Source organism: Petromyzon marinus, assembly GCF_048934315.1.
Source record: "Petromyzon marinus isolate PM22_M1 ecotype Great Lakes invasive population chromosome 76 unlocalized genomic scaffold, UKy_Petmar_22M1.pri1.0 chr76_unloc.3, whole genome shotgun sequence".
NCBI lineage: Eukaryota > Metazoa > Chordata > Hyperoartia > Petromyzontiformes > Petromyzontidae > Petromyzon > Petromyzon marinus.
Window position 1 is genome coordinate 991,232 of NW_027422620.1, and position 22,500 is coordinate 1,013,731.

Genomic DNA, 22,500 nt, shown 5'->3' on the forward strand with positions numbered 1-22,500 from the left:
CCTTGAGGCCACGTGAAGTGTCGAACGCCCGCTGGCAGGAGGTCACGGGGCAGACCCAGGTGCCACGGGTCGACTGAGATGACTGGCTGATGCACCACCTGTGCCCCCTACTGTGCCAACCTGCTGTGCTTTAGCCACCCGGCGCTCCGCTCGTTGTTGTGAGCGTCGCTCCTCCGCCCTCCGAACAAAAGCTGTTTCGGCATGCGGTGGCTGGGCATGCGGGCTACGTGACCCAGCCATCGCAGCCTTGCCCGCCGGAGGAGCTCACCGATGGGACCGTGCCCAGATCTTTCAAGGATTTGTGAGCTCACACAATCCAGTCTGGTTAAACCCAGGATGGATCGTAGGCAGGCCAGCCTAAATTGTTTACAATCTGCGAAGATGTTCCATTAGGGGGGTCCACGCGAGAACACGCACACACACACAACATCAACGCCCCACCCATAAACGTGTCTCCCCACCACCTCGTGACCCCCGTGACCCCCCGTGACCTCCCCGTGACCTCCCCGTGACCCCCGTGACCCCCACCTGTCCTCCCCGAGCACGACCCCGAACGGGGTGTGCACCACGCGCACCCCTCCCCCCTCCTGGTACCAGCCAGCCAGGCGGGCAGCAGAGAACACCGCCTCAAAGTGGGAAGCCTGCACAGCACAGACACAGCACAGACACAGCACAGACACAGCACAGACACAGACACAGCACAGACACAGCCACAGACACAGTACAGACACAGCACAGACACAGACACAGCACAGCACAGACATAGCCACAGCACAGACACAGCACAGACACAGCACAGACACAACACAGACACAGCACAGACACAGACACAGCACAGACACAGCACAGACACAGACACGGTACAGACACAGACATAGTACAGATACAGACACAGCACAGACACAGCACAGACACAGACACAGCACAGACACAGCACACACACAGCACAGACACAGCACAGACACAGCACAGCACAGACATAGCCACAGCACAGACACAGCACAGACACAGACACAGCACAGACACAGCACAGACACAGCACAGACACAGCACAGACACAGTACAGACACAGCACAGACACAGCACAGACACAGACACAGCACAGACACAGACACAGCACAGACACAGCACAGACACAGCACAGACACAGCACAGACACAGCACAGACACAGCACAGACACACACAGCACAGTACAGACACAGACACAGCACAGACACAGCACAGACACAGCACAGACACAGCACAGACACAGACACAGCACAGACACGGTACAGACACAGCACAGACACAGACACAGCACAGACACAGCACAGACACAGACACAGCACAGACACAGCACAGACACAGAAACAGCACAGACACAGTACAGACACACACAGCACAGACACAGCACAGACACAGCACAGCACAGACACAGCACAGACACAGACACAGCACAGATGCAGACACAGCACAGACACAGCACAGACACAGACACAGCACAGACACGGTACAGACAGAGCACAGACACAGCACAGATACAGACACAGACACAGCACAGACACAACACAGACACAGACACAGCACAGACACAGCACAGAAACAGCACAGCACAGACACAGCACAGACACAGACACAGCACAGCACAGACACAGCACAGCACAGACACAGACACAGCACAGACACAGCACAGACACAGACACAGCACAGACACAGACACAGCATAGACACAGACACAGCACAGACACAGCACAGACACACACACAGCACAGACACAGCACAGACACAGCACAGACACAGACACAGCACAGACACAGCACAGACACAGACACAGCACAGACACAGCACAGACACAGCACAGCACAGACACACAGCACAGCACAGACACAGACACAGCACAGACACAGACACAGCACAGACACAGACACACACACAGCACAGACACAGCACAGACACAGCACAGACACACACACAGCACAGACACAGCACAGACACAGACACAGCACAGACACAGCACAGCACAGACACAGCACAGACACAGCACAGACACACACACAGCACAGCACAGACACAGCACAGACACAGACACAGCACAGACACAGCACAGCACAGACACAGACACAGCACAGACACAGACACAGCACAGACACAGCACAGACACAGCACAGCACAGACACAGACACAGCACAGACACAGCACAGACACAGACACAGCACAGACACAGCACAGACACAGACACACACAGCACAGACACAGCACAGACACAGCACAGACACAGACACAGCACAGACACAGCATAGACACAGACACAGCACAGACACAGACACAGCACAGACACAGACACAGCACAGACACAGACACAGCACAGACACAGCACAGACACAGCACAGCACAGACACAGCACAGACACAGCACAGACACAGACACAGCACAGACACAGCACAGACACAGACACACACAGCACAGACACAGCACAGACACAGCACAGACACAGACAGAGCACAGACACAGCACAGACACAGACACAGCACAGACACAGCACAGACACACACACAGCACAGACGCAGACACAGCACAGACGCAGACACAGCACAGACACAGCACAGACACAGACACAGCACAGACACAGACACAGCACAGACACACACACAGCACAGACACACACACAGCACAGACACAGACACAGCACAGACACAGACACAGCACAGACACACACACAGCACAGACACAGCACAGACACAGACACAGCACAGACACAGACACAGCACAGACACAGCACAGACACAGACACAGCACAGACACAGCACAGACACAGACACAGCACAGACACAGACACAGCACAGACACAGCACAGACACAGCACAGAAACAGACACAGACACAGCACAGACACAGCACAGACACAGCACAGACACAGCACAGACACAGACACAGCACAGACACAGACAGCACAGACACAGCACAGACACAGCACACACACAGCACAGACACAGCACAGCACAGACACAGCACAGACACGGCACAGACACAGAGACAGCACAGACACGGCACACACACAGCACAGACACAGCACAGCACAGACACAGCACAGACACAGACACAGCACAGACACAGACACAGCACAGACACAGCACAGACACAGACACAGCACAGACACAGCACAGACACAGCACAGACACAGCACAGCACAGACACAGCACACACACAGCACAGACACAGCACAGCACAGACACAGCACAGACACAGCACAGACACAGACACAGCACAGACACAGCACAGACACAGACACAGCACAGACACAGCACAGCACAGACACAACACAGACACAACACAGACACAGCACAGACACAGACACAGCACAGACACAGCACAGACACAGCACAGCAAAGACACAGCACAGACACAGCACAGACACAGCACAGACACAGCACAGACACAGCACAGACACAGCACAGCACAGACAGCACAGACACAGACACAGCACAGACACAGCACAGCACAGACAGCACAGCACAGCACAGACAGCACAGACACAGACACAGCACAGACACAGACACAGCACAGACACAGCACAGACACAGCACAGACACAGCACAGACACAGACACAGCACAGACACAGCACAGACACAGCACAGACACAGACACAGCACAGACACAGACACAGCACAGACACAGCACAGACACAGACACAGCACAGATACAGACACAGCATAGACACAGACACAGCACAGACACAGACACAGCACAGACACAGACACAGCACAGACACAGCACAGACACAGACACAGCACAGACACAGTACAGACACAGCACAGACACAGACACAGCACAGACACAGCACAGACACAGCACAGACACAGCACAGACACAGACACAGCACAGACACAGCACAGACACAGCACAGACACAGTACAGACACAGCACAGACACAGACACAGCACAGACACAGCACAGACAGCACAGACACAGTTACTCAGGTCTGACGTGTCGTAGGTGAACCCACCCTGCCACCCACCCACCCTGCCACCCACCCTGCCACCCACCCACACAGCCACCCTGCCACCCACCCACCCTGCCACCCACCCACCCACCCACACAGCCACCCACCCACCCCGCCACCCACCCACCCACCCTGCCACCCACCCACCCTGCCACCCACCCACCCACCCACACAGCCACCCACCCACCCCGCCACCCACCAACCCACCCTGCCACCCACCCACCCTGCCACCCACCCACCCTGCCACCCACCCTGCCACCCACCCTGCCACCCACCCACCCACCCACCCTGCCACCCACCCACCCACTCTGCCACCCACCCACCCTGCCACCCACCCTACCACCCACCCACCCACCCACCCTGCCACCCACCCACCCACCCTGCCACCCACCCTGCCACACACCCACCCACCCACCTGCCCACTATCAGTGACGTAGATGATGACGTCGGCACGCTCCGTGTGGATGCGGTGTCTCAGTGCGGCCAGGTCTGACGTGTCGTAGGTGAAGCCACACAGCCACCCACCCACCCTGCCACCCACCCACCCTGCCACCCACACAGCCACCCACCCACCCTGCCACCCACCTGCCCACTATCAGTGACGTAGATGATGACGTCGGCACGCTCCGTGTGGATGCGGTGTCTGAGTGCGGCCAGGTCTGACGTGTCGTAGGTGAAGCCACACAGCCACCCACCCACACAGCCACCCACACAGCCACCCACCCACCCTGCCACCCACCTGCCCACTATCAGTGACGTAGATGATGACGTCGGCACGCTCCGTGTGGATGCGGTGTCTGAGTGCGGCCAGGTCTGACGTGTCGTAGGTGAAGCCACACAGCCACCCACACAGCCACCCACCCACCCTGCCACCCACCCACCCTGCCACCCACCCTGCCACCCACCCTGCCACCCACCCACCCACCCTGCCACCCACCCACCCACTCTGCCACCCACCCTGCCACCCACCCTACCACCCACCCACCCACCCACCCTGCCACCCACCCACCCACCCTGCCACACACCCACCCACCCACCTGCCCACTATCAGTGACGTAGATGATGACGTCAGCACGCTCCGTGTGGATGCGGTGTCTCAGTGCGGCCAGGTCTGACGTGTCGTAGGTGAAGCCACACAGCCACCCACCCACCCTGCCACCCACCCACCCACCCACACAGCCACCCACCCACCCTGCCACCCACCCACCCTGCCACCCACCCTGCCACCCACCTGCCCACTATCAGTGACGTAGATGATGACGTCGGCACGCTCCGTGTGGATGCGGTGTCTCAGTGCGGCCAGGTCTGACGTGTCGTAGGTGAAGCCACACAGCCACCCACCCACCCTGCCACCCACCCACCCACCCACACAGCCACCCACCCACCCTGCCACCCACCCACCCTGCCACCCACCCTGCCACCCACCTGCCCACTATCAGTGACGTAGATGATGACGTCGGCACGCTCCGTGTGGATGCGGTGTCTCAGTGCGGCCAGGTCTGACGTGTCGTAGGTGAAGCCACACAGCCACCCACCCACCCTGCCACCCACCCACCCTGCCACCCATACAGCCACCCACCCACACAGCCACCCACCCACACACCCACCCTGCCACCCACCCACCCTGCCACCCACACAGCCACCCACCCACCCACCCACCTGCCCACTATCAGTGACGTAGATGATGACGTCGGCACGCTCCGTGTGGATGCGGTGTCTAGTGCGGCCAGGTCTGACGTGTCGTAGGTGAAGCCACACAGCCACCCACCCACCCTGCCACCCACCCACCCTGCCACCCACCCACCCTGCCACCCACCCACCCTGCCACCCACACAGCCACCCACCCACCCTGCCACCCACCTGCCCACTATCAGTGACGTAGATGATGACGTCGGCACGCTCCGTGTGGATGCGGTGTCTCAGTGCGGCCAGGTCTGACGTGTCGTAGGTGAAGCCGCCGTCCGACTTGACCACGGTGAGGGGCACGGCGCAGCCCGGCGCAAACAGCACCAGGCGGCCCTCGTCCTCCTGCAGCAGCCCTGCCACCGTCACAATCACCACCACAATCACCACAATCATTACCACAATCACCACCACAATCACCACAATCATTACCACAATCACCACCACCGCCACAATCACCACCACCGTCACAATCACCACCACCACCGTCACAATCACCACCACAATCATTACCACAATCACCACCACAATCATTACCACAATCACCACCACCGTCACAATCACCACCACAATCACCACAATCATTACCACAATCACCACCACAATCACCACAATCATTACCACAATCACCACCACCGCCACAATCACCACCACCGTCACAATCACCACCACCACCGTCACAATCACCACCACAATCATTACCACAATCACCACCACAATCATTACCACAATCACCACCACCGTCACAATCACCACCACAATCACCACAATCATTACCACAATCACCACCACAATCACCACAATCATTACCACAATCACCACCACCGCCACAATCACCACCACCGTCACAATCACCACCACCACCGTCACAATCACCACCACAATCATTACCACAATCACCACCACAATCATTACCACAATCACCACCACCGTCACAATCACCACCACAATCACCACAATCATTACCACAATCACCACCACCGCCACAATCACCACCACCGTCACAATCACCACCACCACCGTCACAATCACCACCACAATCATTACCACAATCACCACCACAATCATTACCACAATCACCACCACCGTCACAATCACCACCACAATCACCACAATCATTACCACAATCACCACCACAATCACCACAATCATTACCACAATCACCACCACCGCCACAATCACCACCACCGTCACAATCACCACCACCACCGTCACAATCACCACCACAATCATTACCACAATCACCACCACAATCATTACCACAATCACCACCACCGTCACAATCACCACCACAATCACCACAATCATTACCACAATCATTACCACAATCACCACCACCGTCACAATCACCACCACCGTCACAATCACCACCACCGTCACAATCACCACTACTACCGTCACAATCACCACCACAATCATTACCACAATCACCACCACTACCGTCACAATCACCACCGTCACAATCACAACCACAATCATTACCACAATCATTACCACCACCGTCACAATCACCACCACAATCAATACCACAATCACCACCACCACCGTCACAATCACCACCACCGTCACAATCACCACCACCACCGTCACAATCACCACCACCACCGTCACAATCACCACCATAATCATTACCACAATCACCACCACCATCACAATCACCACAATCATTGCCACAATCACCACCAAAATCACAATCACCAAAACCACCGTCTCAATCACCACCACAATCATTACCACCGTCACAATCACCACCACCACCGTCACAATCACCACAATCATTACCACAATCACCACCACCACCGTCACAATCACCACCACCACCGTCACAATCACCAGAAGCATTACCACAATCACCACCACCGTCACAATCACCACCACCACCGTCACAATCACCACCACAATCATTACCACAATCACCACCACCGTCACAATCACCACCACAATAATTACCACAATCACCACCACCGTCACAATCACCACCGTCACAATCACCACCACCGTCACAATCATTACCACCACTGTCACAATCACCACAATCATTACCACAATCACCACCACCATCACAATCACCAACACAATCATTACCACAATCACCACCACCGTCACAATCACCACAATCATTAGCACAATCATTACTACCACCGTCACAATCACCACCACCTTCACAATCACCACCACCACCGTCACAATCATTACCACCACCGTCACAATCACCACAATCATTACCACAATCACCACCACCGTCACAATCATTACCACCACCGTCACAATCACCACAATCATTACCACCGTCACCACCACCACAATCATTACCACCACCACCGTCACCACCACCACAGCCGCCATCATCACCACCACCACCACCACCACCACAATCACCACCACCGTCACCACCACAATTACCACCACCGTCACAATCACCACCACAATCACCACAATCATTACCACCACCACCGCCATCATCACCACCACCACTGTCACAATCACCACCACCGTCACAATCACCACAACCATTACCACCACCACCGTCACAATCACCACAATCATTAGCACCACCGTCACAATCACCACCACCGTCACAATCACCACAATCATTACCACAATCATTACCACCACCGTCACAATCACCACCACCGTCACAATCACCACAATCATTACCACCACCGTCACAATCACATCCACCACCATCACAATCACCACAATCATTACCACCACCGTCACAATCACCACCACCACCGTCACCACCACCACCGCCGCCATCATCACCACCACCACCACCACCACCGTCACCACCACCACAATCACCACAATCTTTACCACCACCACTGTCACCACCACCGTCACAATCACCACCACAATCACCACCACCACAATCACCACCACTATCACCATCACCACTATCATTACCACCACCGTCACCACCACAATCACTGCCACCATCGTCACCACCACAATCACCACCACCACCGTCACAATCACCACCACCGTCACAATCACCACCACCACCGTCACAATCACCACCATAATCATTACCACAATCACCACCACCGTCACAATCACCACAATCATTGCCACAATCACCACCACTGTCACAATCACCAAAACCACCGTCTCAATCACCACCACAATCATTACCACCGTCACAATCACCACCACCACCGTCACAATCACCACAATCATTACCACAATCATTACCACCACCGTCACTATCACCACCACCGTCACAATCACCACAATCATTACCACAATCACCACCACCACCGTCACAATCACCACCACCACCGTCACAATCACCAGAAGCATTACCACAATCACCACCACCGTCACAATCACCACCACCACCGTCACAATCACCACCACAATCATTACCACAATCACCACCACCGTCACAATCACCACCACAATAATTACCACAATCACCACCACCGTCACAATCACCACCGTCACAATCACCACCACCATCACAATCATTACCACCACTGTCACAATCACCACAATCATTACCACAATCACCACCACCGTCACAATCACCAACACAATCATTACCACAATCACAATCACCACCACCGTCACAATCACCACAATCATTAGCACAATCATTACTACCACCGTCACAATCACCACCACCACCTTCACAATCACCACCACCACCGTCACAATCATTACCACCACCGTCACAATCACCACAATCATTACCACAATCACCACCACCGTCACAATCATTACCACCAGTCACAATCACCACAATCATTACCACCGTCACCACCACCACAATCATTACCACCACCACCGTCACCACCACCACAGCCGCCATCATCACCACCACCACAATCACCACCACCGTCACCACCACAATTACCACCACCGTCACAATCACCACCACAATCACCACAATCATTACCACCACCACCGCCATCATCACCACCACCACTTTCACAATCACCACCACCGTCACAATCACCACAATCATTACCACCACCACCGTCACAATCACCACAATCATTAGCACCACCGTCACAATCACCACCACCGTCACAATCATCACAATCATTACCACAATCATTACCACCACCGTCACAATCACCACCACCGTCACAATCACCACAATCATTACCACCACCGTCACAATCACATCCACCACCGTCACAATCACCACAATCATTACCACCACCGTCACAATCACCACCACCACCGTCACCACCACCACCGCCGCCATCATCACCACCACCACCACCACCGTCACCACCACCACAATCACCTCAATCATTACCACCACCACCGTCACCACCGCCGCCATCACCACCACCACCACCGCCGCCGCCATCATCACCACCACCACCACAATCACCACAATCTTTACCACCACCACTGTCACCACCACCATCACAATCACCACCACAATCACCACCACCACCACAATCACCACCACTATCACCATCACCACTATCATTACCACCACCGTCACCACCACAATCACTGCCACCATCGTCACCACCGCAATCACCACCACTATCAACACCACCACAATCACCACCACCACCACTGCTGCTACTGCTGCTACAGCTGCTGCTACTACAGCTGCTGTGAGCTGCTGCTGGTGTAGCTGCTGTAGCTGCTGCTGCTGCTGCTGGTGCTGCTGCTACAGCTGCTGCTGGTGCTGCTACTGCTGCTGCTAAAGCTGCTGCTGCTGGTGCTGCTACTACAGCTGCTTACCTTTCTGTTTGAGCTCCTCCACCACGTCCTGCATGAGGCTCTGGTAGAACGACTCCCCCCGTTCCTCAAGTCGCACGCCCAGAGAGTCGTAGATCTTCTGGAACTCTGTGGCCCAGGGCGGGGAAGTATGGTCAAGGGGACAGACACACACACACAGAGAGACAAAGGTCCCCCGTGTAGCCTCCAACAGACTGTAGGGTCAAGTGCTGTGAGTAGCAGCGCCTGTGAACAGACAAAGATAAAGGTCCCTCGTGTAGCCTCCAACAGAGTGTAGGGGCAAGTGCTGTTAGTGAGTAGCAGCGCCTGTGAACAGACAAAGATAAAGGTCCCCCGTGTAGCCTCCAACAGACTGTAGGGGCAAGTGCTGTTAGTGAGTAGCAGCGCCTGTGAACACACAAAGATAAAGGTCCCCCGTGTAGCCTCCAACAGACTGTAGGGGCAAGTGCTGTTAGTGAGTAGCAGCGCCGATGAAGGCCGGCACGGCACACGAGGGGGTGGGTGGCCGCCACCACGCCCGGCCGCCTTTGTCTCCCCTGCGGTGATGATTTACACACCGCACCAGGGACTCATGTGAGGCCGAGTCGACCCAGGGGAGGCCCAGGACCAGTTCAGATAATCGTCACTGTTGGTGTTGGTGGCTGTGAGCGGGAATCGAACTCGGGTCACCAGGTTCGTAGCGCAGCGTAGCGCTGACAGCTACACTACCACTCCCCACACACAGACACACACACGCAGACACACACACACGCAGACACACACACACAGACACACACACAGACACACACACACACAGACACACACACAGACACACAAACACAGACACACACACAGACACACACACAGACACACACACAGACATACACAGACACACACACGTAGAAACACACACACACAGAGACAACAACAACCGCCATTCGCCACTAAGTGGCGGTGACGTCACCACGACGCTTGTGCCAAGCCATGTGCACCTTGAGGCCACGTGAAGTGTCGAAAGCCCGCTGGCAGGAGGTCACGGGGCAGACCCAGCAGATGCCACGGGTCGACTAAGATGACTGAGATGACTGGCTGATGCACCACCTGTGCCCCCTACTGTGCCAACCTGCTGTGCTTTAGCCACCCAGCGCTCCGCTCGTTGTTGTGAGCGTCGCACCTCCGCCCTCCGTTATTGTTGGAGGGCGACTGCCTCCAACTGCCCAGTAGCGTCCTTCACGAGCCTCCTCCACAGAGGCCGATCTTGACACCGCTGGTACCAGTCATCGGCAAATCCACTCAGCTCCACGTCCTCCTGTACCACATCACTCCATCTCTTCTCTAGCCGGTGCCAACCCCGTTTAGCCCCCTCGATCCGGCCGAACAAAAGCTGTTTCGGCATGCGGTGGCTGGGCATGCGGGCTACATGACCCAGCCAACGCAGCCTTGCCTGCCGGAGGAGCTCACCTATGGAACTTTCAAGGATTTGTGACACAATCCAGCCCGGTTAAAATCCAGGATGGATCATAGGCAGGCCAGCCTAAATGTTTCTAACCGGCGAAGATGTTCCATTAGGGGGGTCCACGTTTCGCAAGCATAAAGAAGGGAGGGAATGACCGTGGCTGAGAAGACCTGAAGCTTCGTGCGGAGCGACAGACCAGGTAGCTTCCACACAGCGTTACGCAACCGATGAAAAGATATTGCCGCTCGACTGATTCTGAGTGAGACCTCTGCTGTTAAACTGGAGCCGGTCATGAGCACACTGCCCAGTAATGAGAAACTCTCCACTCTCTCCACACACTGACGACACACACACACCGACTGCTAGACACACACACACACACTGACTGCTACACACACACACACACTGACTGCTAGACACACACACACACTGACTGCTAGACACACACACACACTGACTGCGAGACACACACACACACTGACTGCTACACACACACACACACTGACTGCTACACACACACACACAGGCTGCTAGACACACACACTCACACAGGCTGCTAGACACACACACACACTGACTGCTACACACACACACACACTGACTGCTAGACACACACACTGACTGCTAGACACACACACACACTGACTGCTACACACACACACACACACTGACTGCTACACATACTCACACACTCACACCCCACCTCGTCGTGAGATGTCACAGATGAGGCTCCAGCCCCGCAGGATGGCCTCTTCCTTGCTCTGCAGCCGCACGACGTACTCGTAGGCCCGGCTCCGGAACGACGGGTCCTCGTCAAAGCGCAGCTTCGACTCCTGCACGCACACGCACACGTACACACACACACACGTACACACACGTACACACACACACACGTACACACACATACACACACACACATACACACACACGTACACACATACACACACACGTACACACACGTACACGTACACACACGCACACACACGTACACGCACACGTACACACACACACGTACACACGTACACGCACACACGTACACGCACACACGTACACGCACACACGTACACGCACACACGTACACGCACACACGTACACGCACACACGTACACGCACACACGTACACGCACACACGTACACACACGTACACGCACACACGTACACGCACACACGTACACGCACACACGTACACGCACACACGTACACACGCACGCACACACGTACAAGCACACACACACGTACACACACACACGTACACGCACACACGTACACACACATACACACACACGTACACGTACGCACACACGTACACACACACACGTACACGCACACACGTACACGCACACACGTACACGCACACACGCACACACGTACACGCACACACGTACACACACACACACGCACACACACACACACGTACACGCACACACGCACACACACACACACGCACACACACACACACACGTACACACACACACGTACACGCACACGTACACACACATACACACACACACATACACACACGTACACACACGCACACACGTACACGCACACACGTACACGCACACACACACACACGTACACGCACACACGTACAAACACACACACGTACACGCACACACGTACACGCACACACGTACACGCACACACGTACACGCACACACGCACACACGTACACACACACACGTACACGCACACACGTACACGCACACACGTACACACACATACACGCACACATGTACACGCACACACGCACACGCACACACGCACACACGTACACGCACACACGACCACGCACACACGTACACGCACACACGTACACACATACACACACACATACACGCACACACGTACACGCGTACACGCACACACGTACAGAAACATACACATACACACATACACGCACACACGTACACGCACACACGTACACGCACACACGCACACACGTACACACACATACACGCACACACATACACGCACACACGTACACGCACACACGTACACGCACACACGTACACACACATACACGCACACACGTACACACACATACACGCACACACGTACACGCACACACATACACGCACACACGTACACGCACACACATACACGCACACACGTACACACGTACACACGTACACACACATACACGCACACACGTACACGCACACACGTACACGCACATACACACACGTACACACGTACACACACATACACACACCCACGTACACGCACACACGCACACACGTACACGCACACACGTACACGCACACACGTACACGCACACACATACACGCACACACGTACACGCACACACGCACCCACACACGCACACACGCACACACATACACGCACACACGTACACGCACACACGTACACGCACACACGTACACGCACACACATACACGCACACACGTACACGCACACACGCACCCACACACGTACACGCACACACGTACACGCACACACGTACACGCACACACGTACACGCACACACGTACACACACGTACACACACACACGTACACGCACACACGTACAAACACACACACGTACACGCACACACGTACACGCACACACGTACACGCACACACGTACACGCACACACGCACACACGTACACACACACACGTACACGCACACACGTACACGCACACACGTACACACACATACACGCACACATGTACACGCACACACGCACACACACACACGCACACACGTACACGCACACACGACCACGCACACACGTACACGCACACACGTACACACATACACACACACATACACGCACACACGTACACGCGTACACGCACACACGTACAGAAACATACACATACACACATACACGCACACACGTACACGCACACACGTACACGCACACACGCACACACGTACACACACATACACGCACACACATACACGCACACACGTACACGCACACACGTACACGCACACACGTACACACACATACACGCACACACGTACACACACATACACGCACACACGTACACGCACACACATACACGCACACACGTACACGCACACACATACACGCACACACGTACACACGTACACACACATACACGCACACACGTACACGCACACACGTACACGCACATACACACACACGTACACACGTACACACACATACACACACCCACGTACACGCACACACGCACACACGTACACGCACACACGTACACGCACACACGTACACGCACACACATACACGCACACACGTACACGCACACACGCACCCACACACGCACACACGCACACACATACACGCACACACGTACACGCACACACGTACACGCACACACGTACACGCACACACATACACGCACACACGTACACGCACACACGCACCCACACACGTACACGCACACACGTACACGCACACGCACCCACACACGTACACGCACACACGTACACGCACACACACGCACACACGTACACGCACACACGTACACGCACACACGTACACGCACACACGTACGTACACGCACACACGTACACGCACACACGTACACGCACACACACGTACACGCACACACGCACCCACACACGTACACGCACACACGTACACGCACACACGTACACGCACACACGTACACACACATACACACACACACGTACACACGCACACACGCACACACGTACACGCACACACGTACACGCACACACGTACACGCACACACACACGCACACACGTACACGCACACACGTACACGCACACACGTACACACACACGTACACGCACACACGTACACACACATACACACCCACACACGTACACGCACACACGTACACACGTACACGCACACACGTACACGCACACACGTACGCACACATACACACACACACGTACACACGTACACGCACACACGTACACACACGTACACGCACACACGTACACACACATACACACACACGTACACGCACACACGTACACGCACACACGTACACGCACACACGTACACGCACACACGTACACGCACACACGTACACACACATACACACACATGCACACGCACACACGTACACACACATACACACCCACACACGTACACGCACACACGTACACGCACACACGTACACACACATACACACACACACGTACACGCACACACGTACACACACACACACACGTCCGGCACCACGAGGAGGTAGGGGGTTCTTTTACCAGACCAGACCTACATCTCTGTTTTATTGACCTGGTCAAGGCCTCTGATACCATCAGTAGGCCTGGGCTCTGGGTTGTTCTTCGTGCTTTTGGAGTACCTGACCCTCTGCTCACGCTCATTAAGGACCTTCATGATGGCGAGCGGGCCCGGGTAAAACTACGTGGCCGGGAGTCAGAGCCATTCCCTGTACACCTTGGGGTGCGACAGGGATGTCCTCTGGCTCCCACATTATTTAACATCTATTTTGACCACGTAGTTCGTGAAGCCTTCAATAGCTGTACCGGGGGAATCTCCATTTGGTACAGATACAATGGGAGGCTGATCGATGCCCAGGTGCGGTCAAGGGATGGCTCCCCATTGCTCAACCACGTTATGTACGCTGATGATCTGGTAATAGCTGCTCACTCAGAGGAGGAGTTGGAGACGCTGCTGCTGAGACTGGAGCGTGCCACTAAGAGGTGGGGCCTTACCATCAGCCCCACCAAAACTAAGCACCTGCCTGGGTATTTTGTACCATCGGACACTCCACCCCCACAACTCCCAATCGGTGATGGGGCAGTTGTGGAGAGAGTGGAGAGTTTCCCATACCTGGGCAGTGTGCTTATGACCGGCTCCAGTTTAACAGCAGAGGTCTCACTCCGAATCAGTCGAGCGGCAATATCTTTTCATCGGTTGCGTAACGCTGTGTGGAAGCTACCTGGTCTGTCGCTCCGCACTAAGCTTCAGGTCTTCTCGGCCACGGTCATTCCCTCCCTTCTCTACGCTTGCGAAACGTGGATCCCCCTAATGGAGCATCTTCGCCGGTTGGAAACATTTAGGCTGGCCTGCCTACGATCCATCCTGGGTTTAACCAGGCTGGATTGTGTGAGGAGCCCACAAATCCTTGAAAGATCTGGGCAAGGTCCCATTGGTGAGCTCCTCCGGCGGGGAAGGCTGCGATGGCTGGGTCATGTAGCCCGCATGCCCAGCCACCGCATGCTGAAACAGCTTTTGTTCGGCCGGATTGAAGGGGATAAGCGGGCGCGGCACGGGCTAGAGAAGAGATGGAGTGATGTGGTACAGGAGGACGTGGAGCTGAGTGGACTTGCCGATGACTGGTACCAGCGGTGTCAAGATCGGCCTCTGTGGAGGAGGCTCGTGAAGGACGCTACTGGGCAGTTGGAGGCAGTCGCCCTCCAACAACAACGGAGGGCGGAGGAGCGACGCTCAGAACAACGAGCGGAGCGCCGGGTGGCTAAAGCACAGCAGGTTGCCACAGTAGGGGGCACAGGTGGTGCATCAGCCAGTCATCTCAGTCAGTCGACCCGTGGCACCTGGGTCTGCCCCGTGACCTCCTGCCAGCGGGCGTTCGACACTTCACGTGGCCTCAGGGTGCACATAGCCTGGCACAAGCGTCGTGGTGACGTCACCGCCACTTAGTGGCGAATGGCGTTTGTTGTTGTTGTATATGTGTGAATGTGTGTATGTATGTATGTGTGTATGTATGAATGTATGAGTGAATGTGTGTATGAGTGAGTGTGTGTATGTGTGTATGAGTGAGTGTGTGTATGAGTGAGTGTGTGTAGGAGTGAATGTGTGTATGAGTGAGTGTGTGTATGTGTGTATGAGTGAATGTGTGTATGAGTGAGTGTGTGTATGTGTGTATGAGTGTATGTGTGTATGTGTATGAGTGAATGTGTGTATGAGTGAGTGTGTGTATGTGTGTATGTGTGTATGAGTGAATGTGTGTATGAGTGAGTGTGTGTATGTGTGTATGAGTGAATGTGTGTATGAGTGAATGTGTGTATGAGTGAGTGTGTGTATGGGTGTATGTATGAATGTGTGTATGAGTGAGTGAGTGAGTGTATGAGTGAGTGTGTGTATGAGTGAGTGTGTGTATGAGTGTGTGTATGTGTGTATGAGTGAATGTGTGTATGAGTGTGTGTATGAGTGAGTGTGTGTATGTGTGTATGAGTGAATGTGTGTATGAGTGAGTGTGTGTATGTGTGTATGAGTGAATGTGTGTATGAGTGAGTGTGTGTATGTGTGTATGTGTCACCTTATAGAATGCCTGCAGGTCAGCTATGGGTGGAGGTTGCTCCGTGTAGTTGGGGAAGCGGTCCACCAGGTGAGCAATCAGCATCCCAAACTGGGTGCCCCAATCGCCAATGTGGTTCAGCCTGCAGGGTGACACGTGGGGTGAGTGTGGGGTGAGTGTGGGGTGAGTGTGGGGTGAGTGTGGGGTGAGCGTGGGGTGAGTGTGGGGTGAGTGTGGGGTGAGTGTGGGGTGGGGGTGGGGTGAGCGTGGGGTGGGGGTGGGGAGAGCGTGGGGGGAGCGTGGGGTGGGGGTGGGGTGAGCGTGGGGTGAGCGTGGGGTGAGCGTGGGGTGAGCGTGGGGTGAGCGTGGGGAGAGCGTGGGGTGAACGTGTGTGAGTGTGTGTGTGGGTGAGTGTGTGTGTGGGTGAGTGTGTGGGTGAGTGTGTGTGTGGGTGAGTGTGTGGGTGAGTGTGTGTGGGTGAGTGTGTGTGTGAGTGTGTGGGTGAGTGTGTGTGTGGGTGACTGTGTGGGTGAGTGTGTGTGTGGGTGAGTGTGTGGGTGAGTGTGTGTGTGGGTGACTGTGTGGGTGAGTGTGTGTGTGGGTGAGTGTGTGGGTGAGTGTGTGGGTGAGTGTGTGTGTGGGTGAGTGTGTGGGTGAGTGGGTGAGCGTGGGGTGAACGTGGGGTGAGCGTGGGGTGAGTGTGTGTGTGAGTGTGTGGGTGAGTGTGTGTGTGGGTGAGTGTGTGTGTGGGTGAGTGTGTGTGTGAGCGTGTGGGTGAGTGTGTGGGTGAGTGTGTGTGTGTGTGTGTGGGTGAGTGTGTGTGTGGGTGTGTGTGTGGGTGTGGGTGAGTGTGTGGGTGAGTGTGTGGGTGAGCGTAGGGTGAACGTGTGTGTGGGTCAGTGTGTGTGTGGGTGAGTGTGTGGGTAAGTGTGTGTGTGTGGGTGAGTTTGTGTGGGTGAGTGTGTGGGTGAGTGTGTGTGTGGGTGAGTGTGTGGGTGAGTGAGCGTATGGGTGAATGTGTGGGTGAGTGTGTGGGTGAGTGTGTGGATGAGTGTGTGTGTGTGGGTGAGTGTGTGGGTGAGCGTGTGTGTGAGCGTGTGGGTGAGCGTGTGGGTGAGTGTGTGGGTGAGTGTGTGTGTGAGTGAGTGTGTGAGCGTGTGGGTGAGCGTGTGGGTGAGTGAGTGGGTGAGTGAGTGGGTGAGTGTGTGGGTCAGTGTGTGGGTGAGTGGGTGAGTGTGTGTGTGAGTGTGTGAGCGTGTGGGTGAGTGTGTGGGTGAGTGTGTGGGTGAGTGTGTGGGTGAGTGTGTGGGTGAGCGTGTGTGTGAGCGTGTGGGTGAGCGTGTGGGTGAGTGTGTGGGTGAGTGTGTGGGTGAGTGTGTGGGTGAGTGAGTGGGTGAGTGTGTGGGTGAGTGAGTGGGTGAGTGAGTGGGTGAGTGTGTGAGTGTGTGGGTGAGTGAGTGTGTGGGTGAGCGTGTGTGTGAGTGTGTGTGTGAGTGTGTGGGTGAGTGTGTGGGTGAGTGTGTGGGTGAGCGTGTGGGTGAGTGTATGGGTGAGTGTGTGTGTGAGTGTGTGGGTGAGCGTGTGTGTGAGTGTGTGGGTGAGCGTGTGGGTGAGTGTGTGGGTGAGTGTGTGAGTGAGTGTGTGGGTGAGTGAGTGTGTGAGTGTGTGGGTGAGTGTGTGTGTGAGTGTGTGTGTGGGTGGGTGTGTGGGTGAGCGTGTGGGTGAGTGAGTGTGTAGGTGAGTGTGTGGGTGAGTGTGTGGGTGAGTGAGTGTGTGAGTGTGTGGGTGAGTGACTGTGTGGGTGAGCGTGTGGGTGAGTGTGTGGGTGAGTGTGTGGTTGAGTGTGTGGTTGAGTGTGTGGGTGAGTGTGTGTGTGTGTGTGGGTGAGTGTGTGAGCGTGTGGGTGAGTGTGTGGGTGAGCGTGTGGGTGAGCGTGTGGGTGAGCGTGTGGGTGAGCGTGTGGGTGAGTGTGTGTGTGAGTGTGTGTGTGAGTGTGTGTGTGAGTGTGTGTGAGTGAGTGTGTGTGAGTGTGTGTGTGTGAGTGTGTGTGTGTGAGTGTGTGTGAGTGTGTGTGTGTGTGAGTGTGTGTGAGTGTGTGTGTGAGTGTGTAGGTGAGTGTGTGTGTGTGAGTGAGTGTGTGTGTGTGAGTGTGTGTGTGAGTGTGTGTGTGTGTGAGTGTGTGTGAGTGTGTGTGTGTGAGTGTGTGTGAGTGTGTGTGTGAGTGTGTAGGTGAGTGTGTGTGTGTGAGTGAGTGTGTGTGTGTGAGTGTGTGTGTGAGTGTGTGTGTGTGTGAGTGTGTGTGTGTGAGTGTGTGTGTGTGAGTGTGTGTGTGCGCGTGTGTGTGTGTGTGTGAGTGTGTGTGTGTGAGTGTGTGTGAGTGTGTGTGAGTGTGTGAGTGTGTGTGAGTGTGTGTGTGAGTGTGTGTGTGAGAGTGTGTGTGAGTGTGTGTGTGAGTGTGTGTGAGTGTGTGTGTGTGAGTGTGTGGGTGAGTGTGTGTGTGAGTGAGTGAGTGTGTGTGTGAGTGTGTGAGTGTGTGTGTGAGTGTGTGTGAGTGTGTGAGTGAGTGAGTGAGTGTGTGTGTGAGTGTGTGAGTGTGTGTGTGAGTGTGTGTGAGTGTGTGTGTGAGTGTGTGTGTGTGTGAGTGTGTGTGAGTGTGTGTGAGTGTGTGAGTGAGTGTGTGAGTGTGTGTGTGTGAGTGTGTGGGTGAGTGTGTGTGAGTGTGTGAGTGAGTGAGTGTGTGTGTGAGTGTGTGTGTGAGAGTGTGTGTGTGAGTGTGTGAGTGTGTGTGTGAGTGTGTGAGTGTGTGTGTGTGTCCGGCAAAACAACCCCCTACCTCCTCGCGGTGCCGGACGGGCAACTCTGTCGTGGACAGCGCTGTGGGGGGAGATCCAATTTTGATTGGCTCCTCCCCTCATGGCATATGTGTCCACCACAGGGGCTAAACGGGGGCTCTGGACGGGTGCGAGGGGCTGGTAACCCCTCCACCTTCAATTAATTACCACGAAACTACGAATTAAACTGAAATATGTAACAACTAAGCTTGTGCCGGAGGCCCCGGGGGGCCAGGCGTCTATGACGTCTCCTGGCCAAACCCCAATTGGCGGAGCCAGGAGATTGAATACCTACCCTCGGGGCTACTCCAGAAACAACGAAAAGCCACTACGGTTGGCCACGTGGAATGTTCGAACGCTCACTGCAGAGGAGAGGCTGCCACTCCTCTGTCGGGAGCTGGACCGGTACCGCCTGGATCTATGCGGCATTCAGGAGGTCCGGTGGACCGGCTCTGGCTCCTGCCACCATGAGGGGTGGACAGTCCTCTACTCGGGGCAGCAGACTGCCAAACAACAGGGTGTGGGTCTTCTTTTGAACAAAAGAATGAAGGGGGCGTGGGAGCGTGGCGGTGAGGTGTGGGAAGCTGTAAGCCCCAGGCTACTTTGGGCTCGCCTTCCCATCAACCGGAGGCGAGGAATGGTGGTCGTGGTTACTTATGCCCCCACCGAAGATGAACATCCGTGGAGGGATGCAGGCAAAGCCGATGAGTCAGATGCCTTCTATGACCTCCTGTCACAGGTGCTGGCTAAATAGGCCCCTCGGAATAGAGTCATCATGTTGGGTGACTTCGATGCCCGAGTTGGTCATGATACTGGCACCGGGTCTCGAGTGTTTGGAGGGCATGGGCCAGATCAGCTCAATAACAACGGTAGGAGGCTGCTAGATTTTTGTGCAGCCCATGGGCTTGTAATTACCAACACGCTGTTCCGGCATCGGCGCATCCACACAACATCATGGATGCATGCCGGGTCCAAGCAAGAACATCTGCTGGACTACATAGTGACGGACCAGCGAATGCGAGCCCATGTCCTTGACACCAGGACCTACCGTGGAGCTGATCTGCCCTCTGACCATCGACTAGTCATCTGTAAGATGCGCCTGCCATTCTTCCACTCCGGTGGTGGGTGTACACCCAGGACCCCATTCCAACCTAAAGTGGCCTGGTCTCAGTTATCTGATGAAAGTTGCAAGCGAGAATTTCATCATCGCTTGCGGCTGGGATTGGCATCGTCCCCGACTCCTCCTGATGTCGAGGGTAAATGGGCGAGGTTTAGGACTGTGATTCATGCAGCTGCAATGGCTGCTTTGGGTACGCGGTCCAGACCTCCCCAGACACCCTGGATGACAGAGGAGTTGTTCACGATGGTTGAGAAAAAGCGACAGGCCCACTGTCATCGGCTACAGAATCCCACGTCAGAGAATGAGGAGGCTTACCGCAGCCTTCGCTCGGAGGTTCGGAGAGCCGTGAGGCGCTGCAAGGATGGGTGGTGGTCGCGGGTTGCTGAGGAGATCGAGTCTGCCTCAGTGGCCCGTGATCACAAATCTCTATTTAACTCCATCAAAAAAGTAACCTGCAGCGCCACACCTATTACCATCATTAGGGGAAAAAACGGTGATCCAATTTCCGACCCCCAGGAACAGGTTCGCAGATTTGCTGAGCATTT

General features: G+C 55.3%; 1 protein-coding gene across 1 annotated transcript in view; it reads right to left on the reverse strand.

Moving 5' to 3' along the window:
• The window catches only part of RARS1 (arginyl-tRNA synthetase 1), a 50,952-nt gene that overhangs the window by 13,586 nt on the left and 14,866 nt on the right, over window positions 1-22,500 (reverse strand). The window contains exons 2-6 of the mRNA XM_076058566.1: window positions 18,026-18,146; window positions 12,512-12,641; window positions 10,377-10,481; window positions 5,841-6,019; window positions 529-641 (exon numbers count right to left, since the gene is read on the reverse strand). Of these exons, the coding sequence (XP_075914681.1) occupies window positions 529-641; window positions 5,841-6,019; window positions 10,377-10,481; window positions 12,512-12,641; window positions 18,026-18,146 (648 nt within the window). The remainder of the gene's footprint in view (window positions 1-528; window positions 642-5,840; window positions 6,020-10,376; window positions 10,482-12,511; window positions 12,642-18,025; window positions 18,147-22,500) is intronic.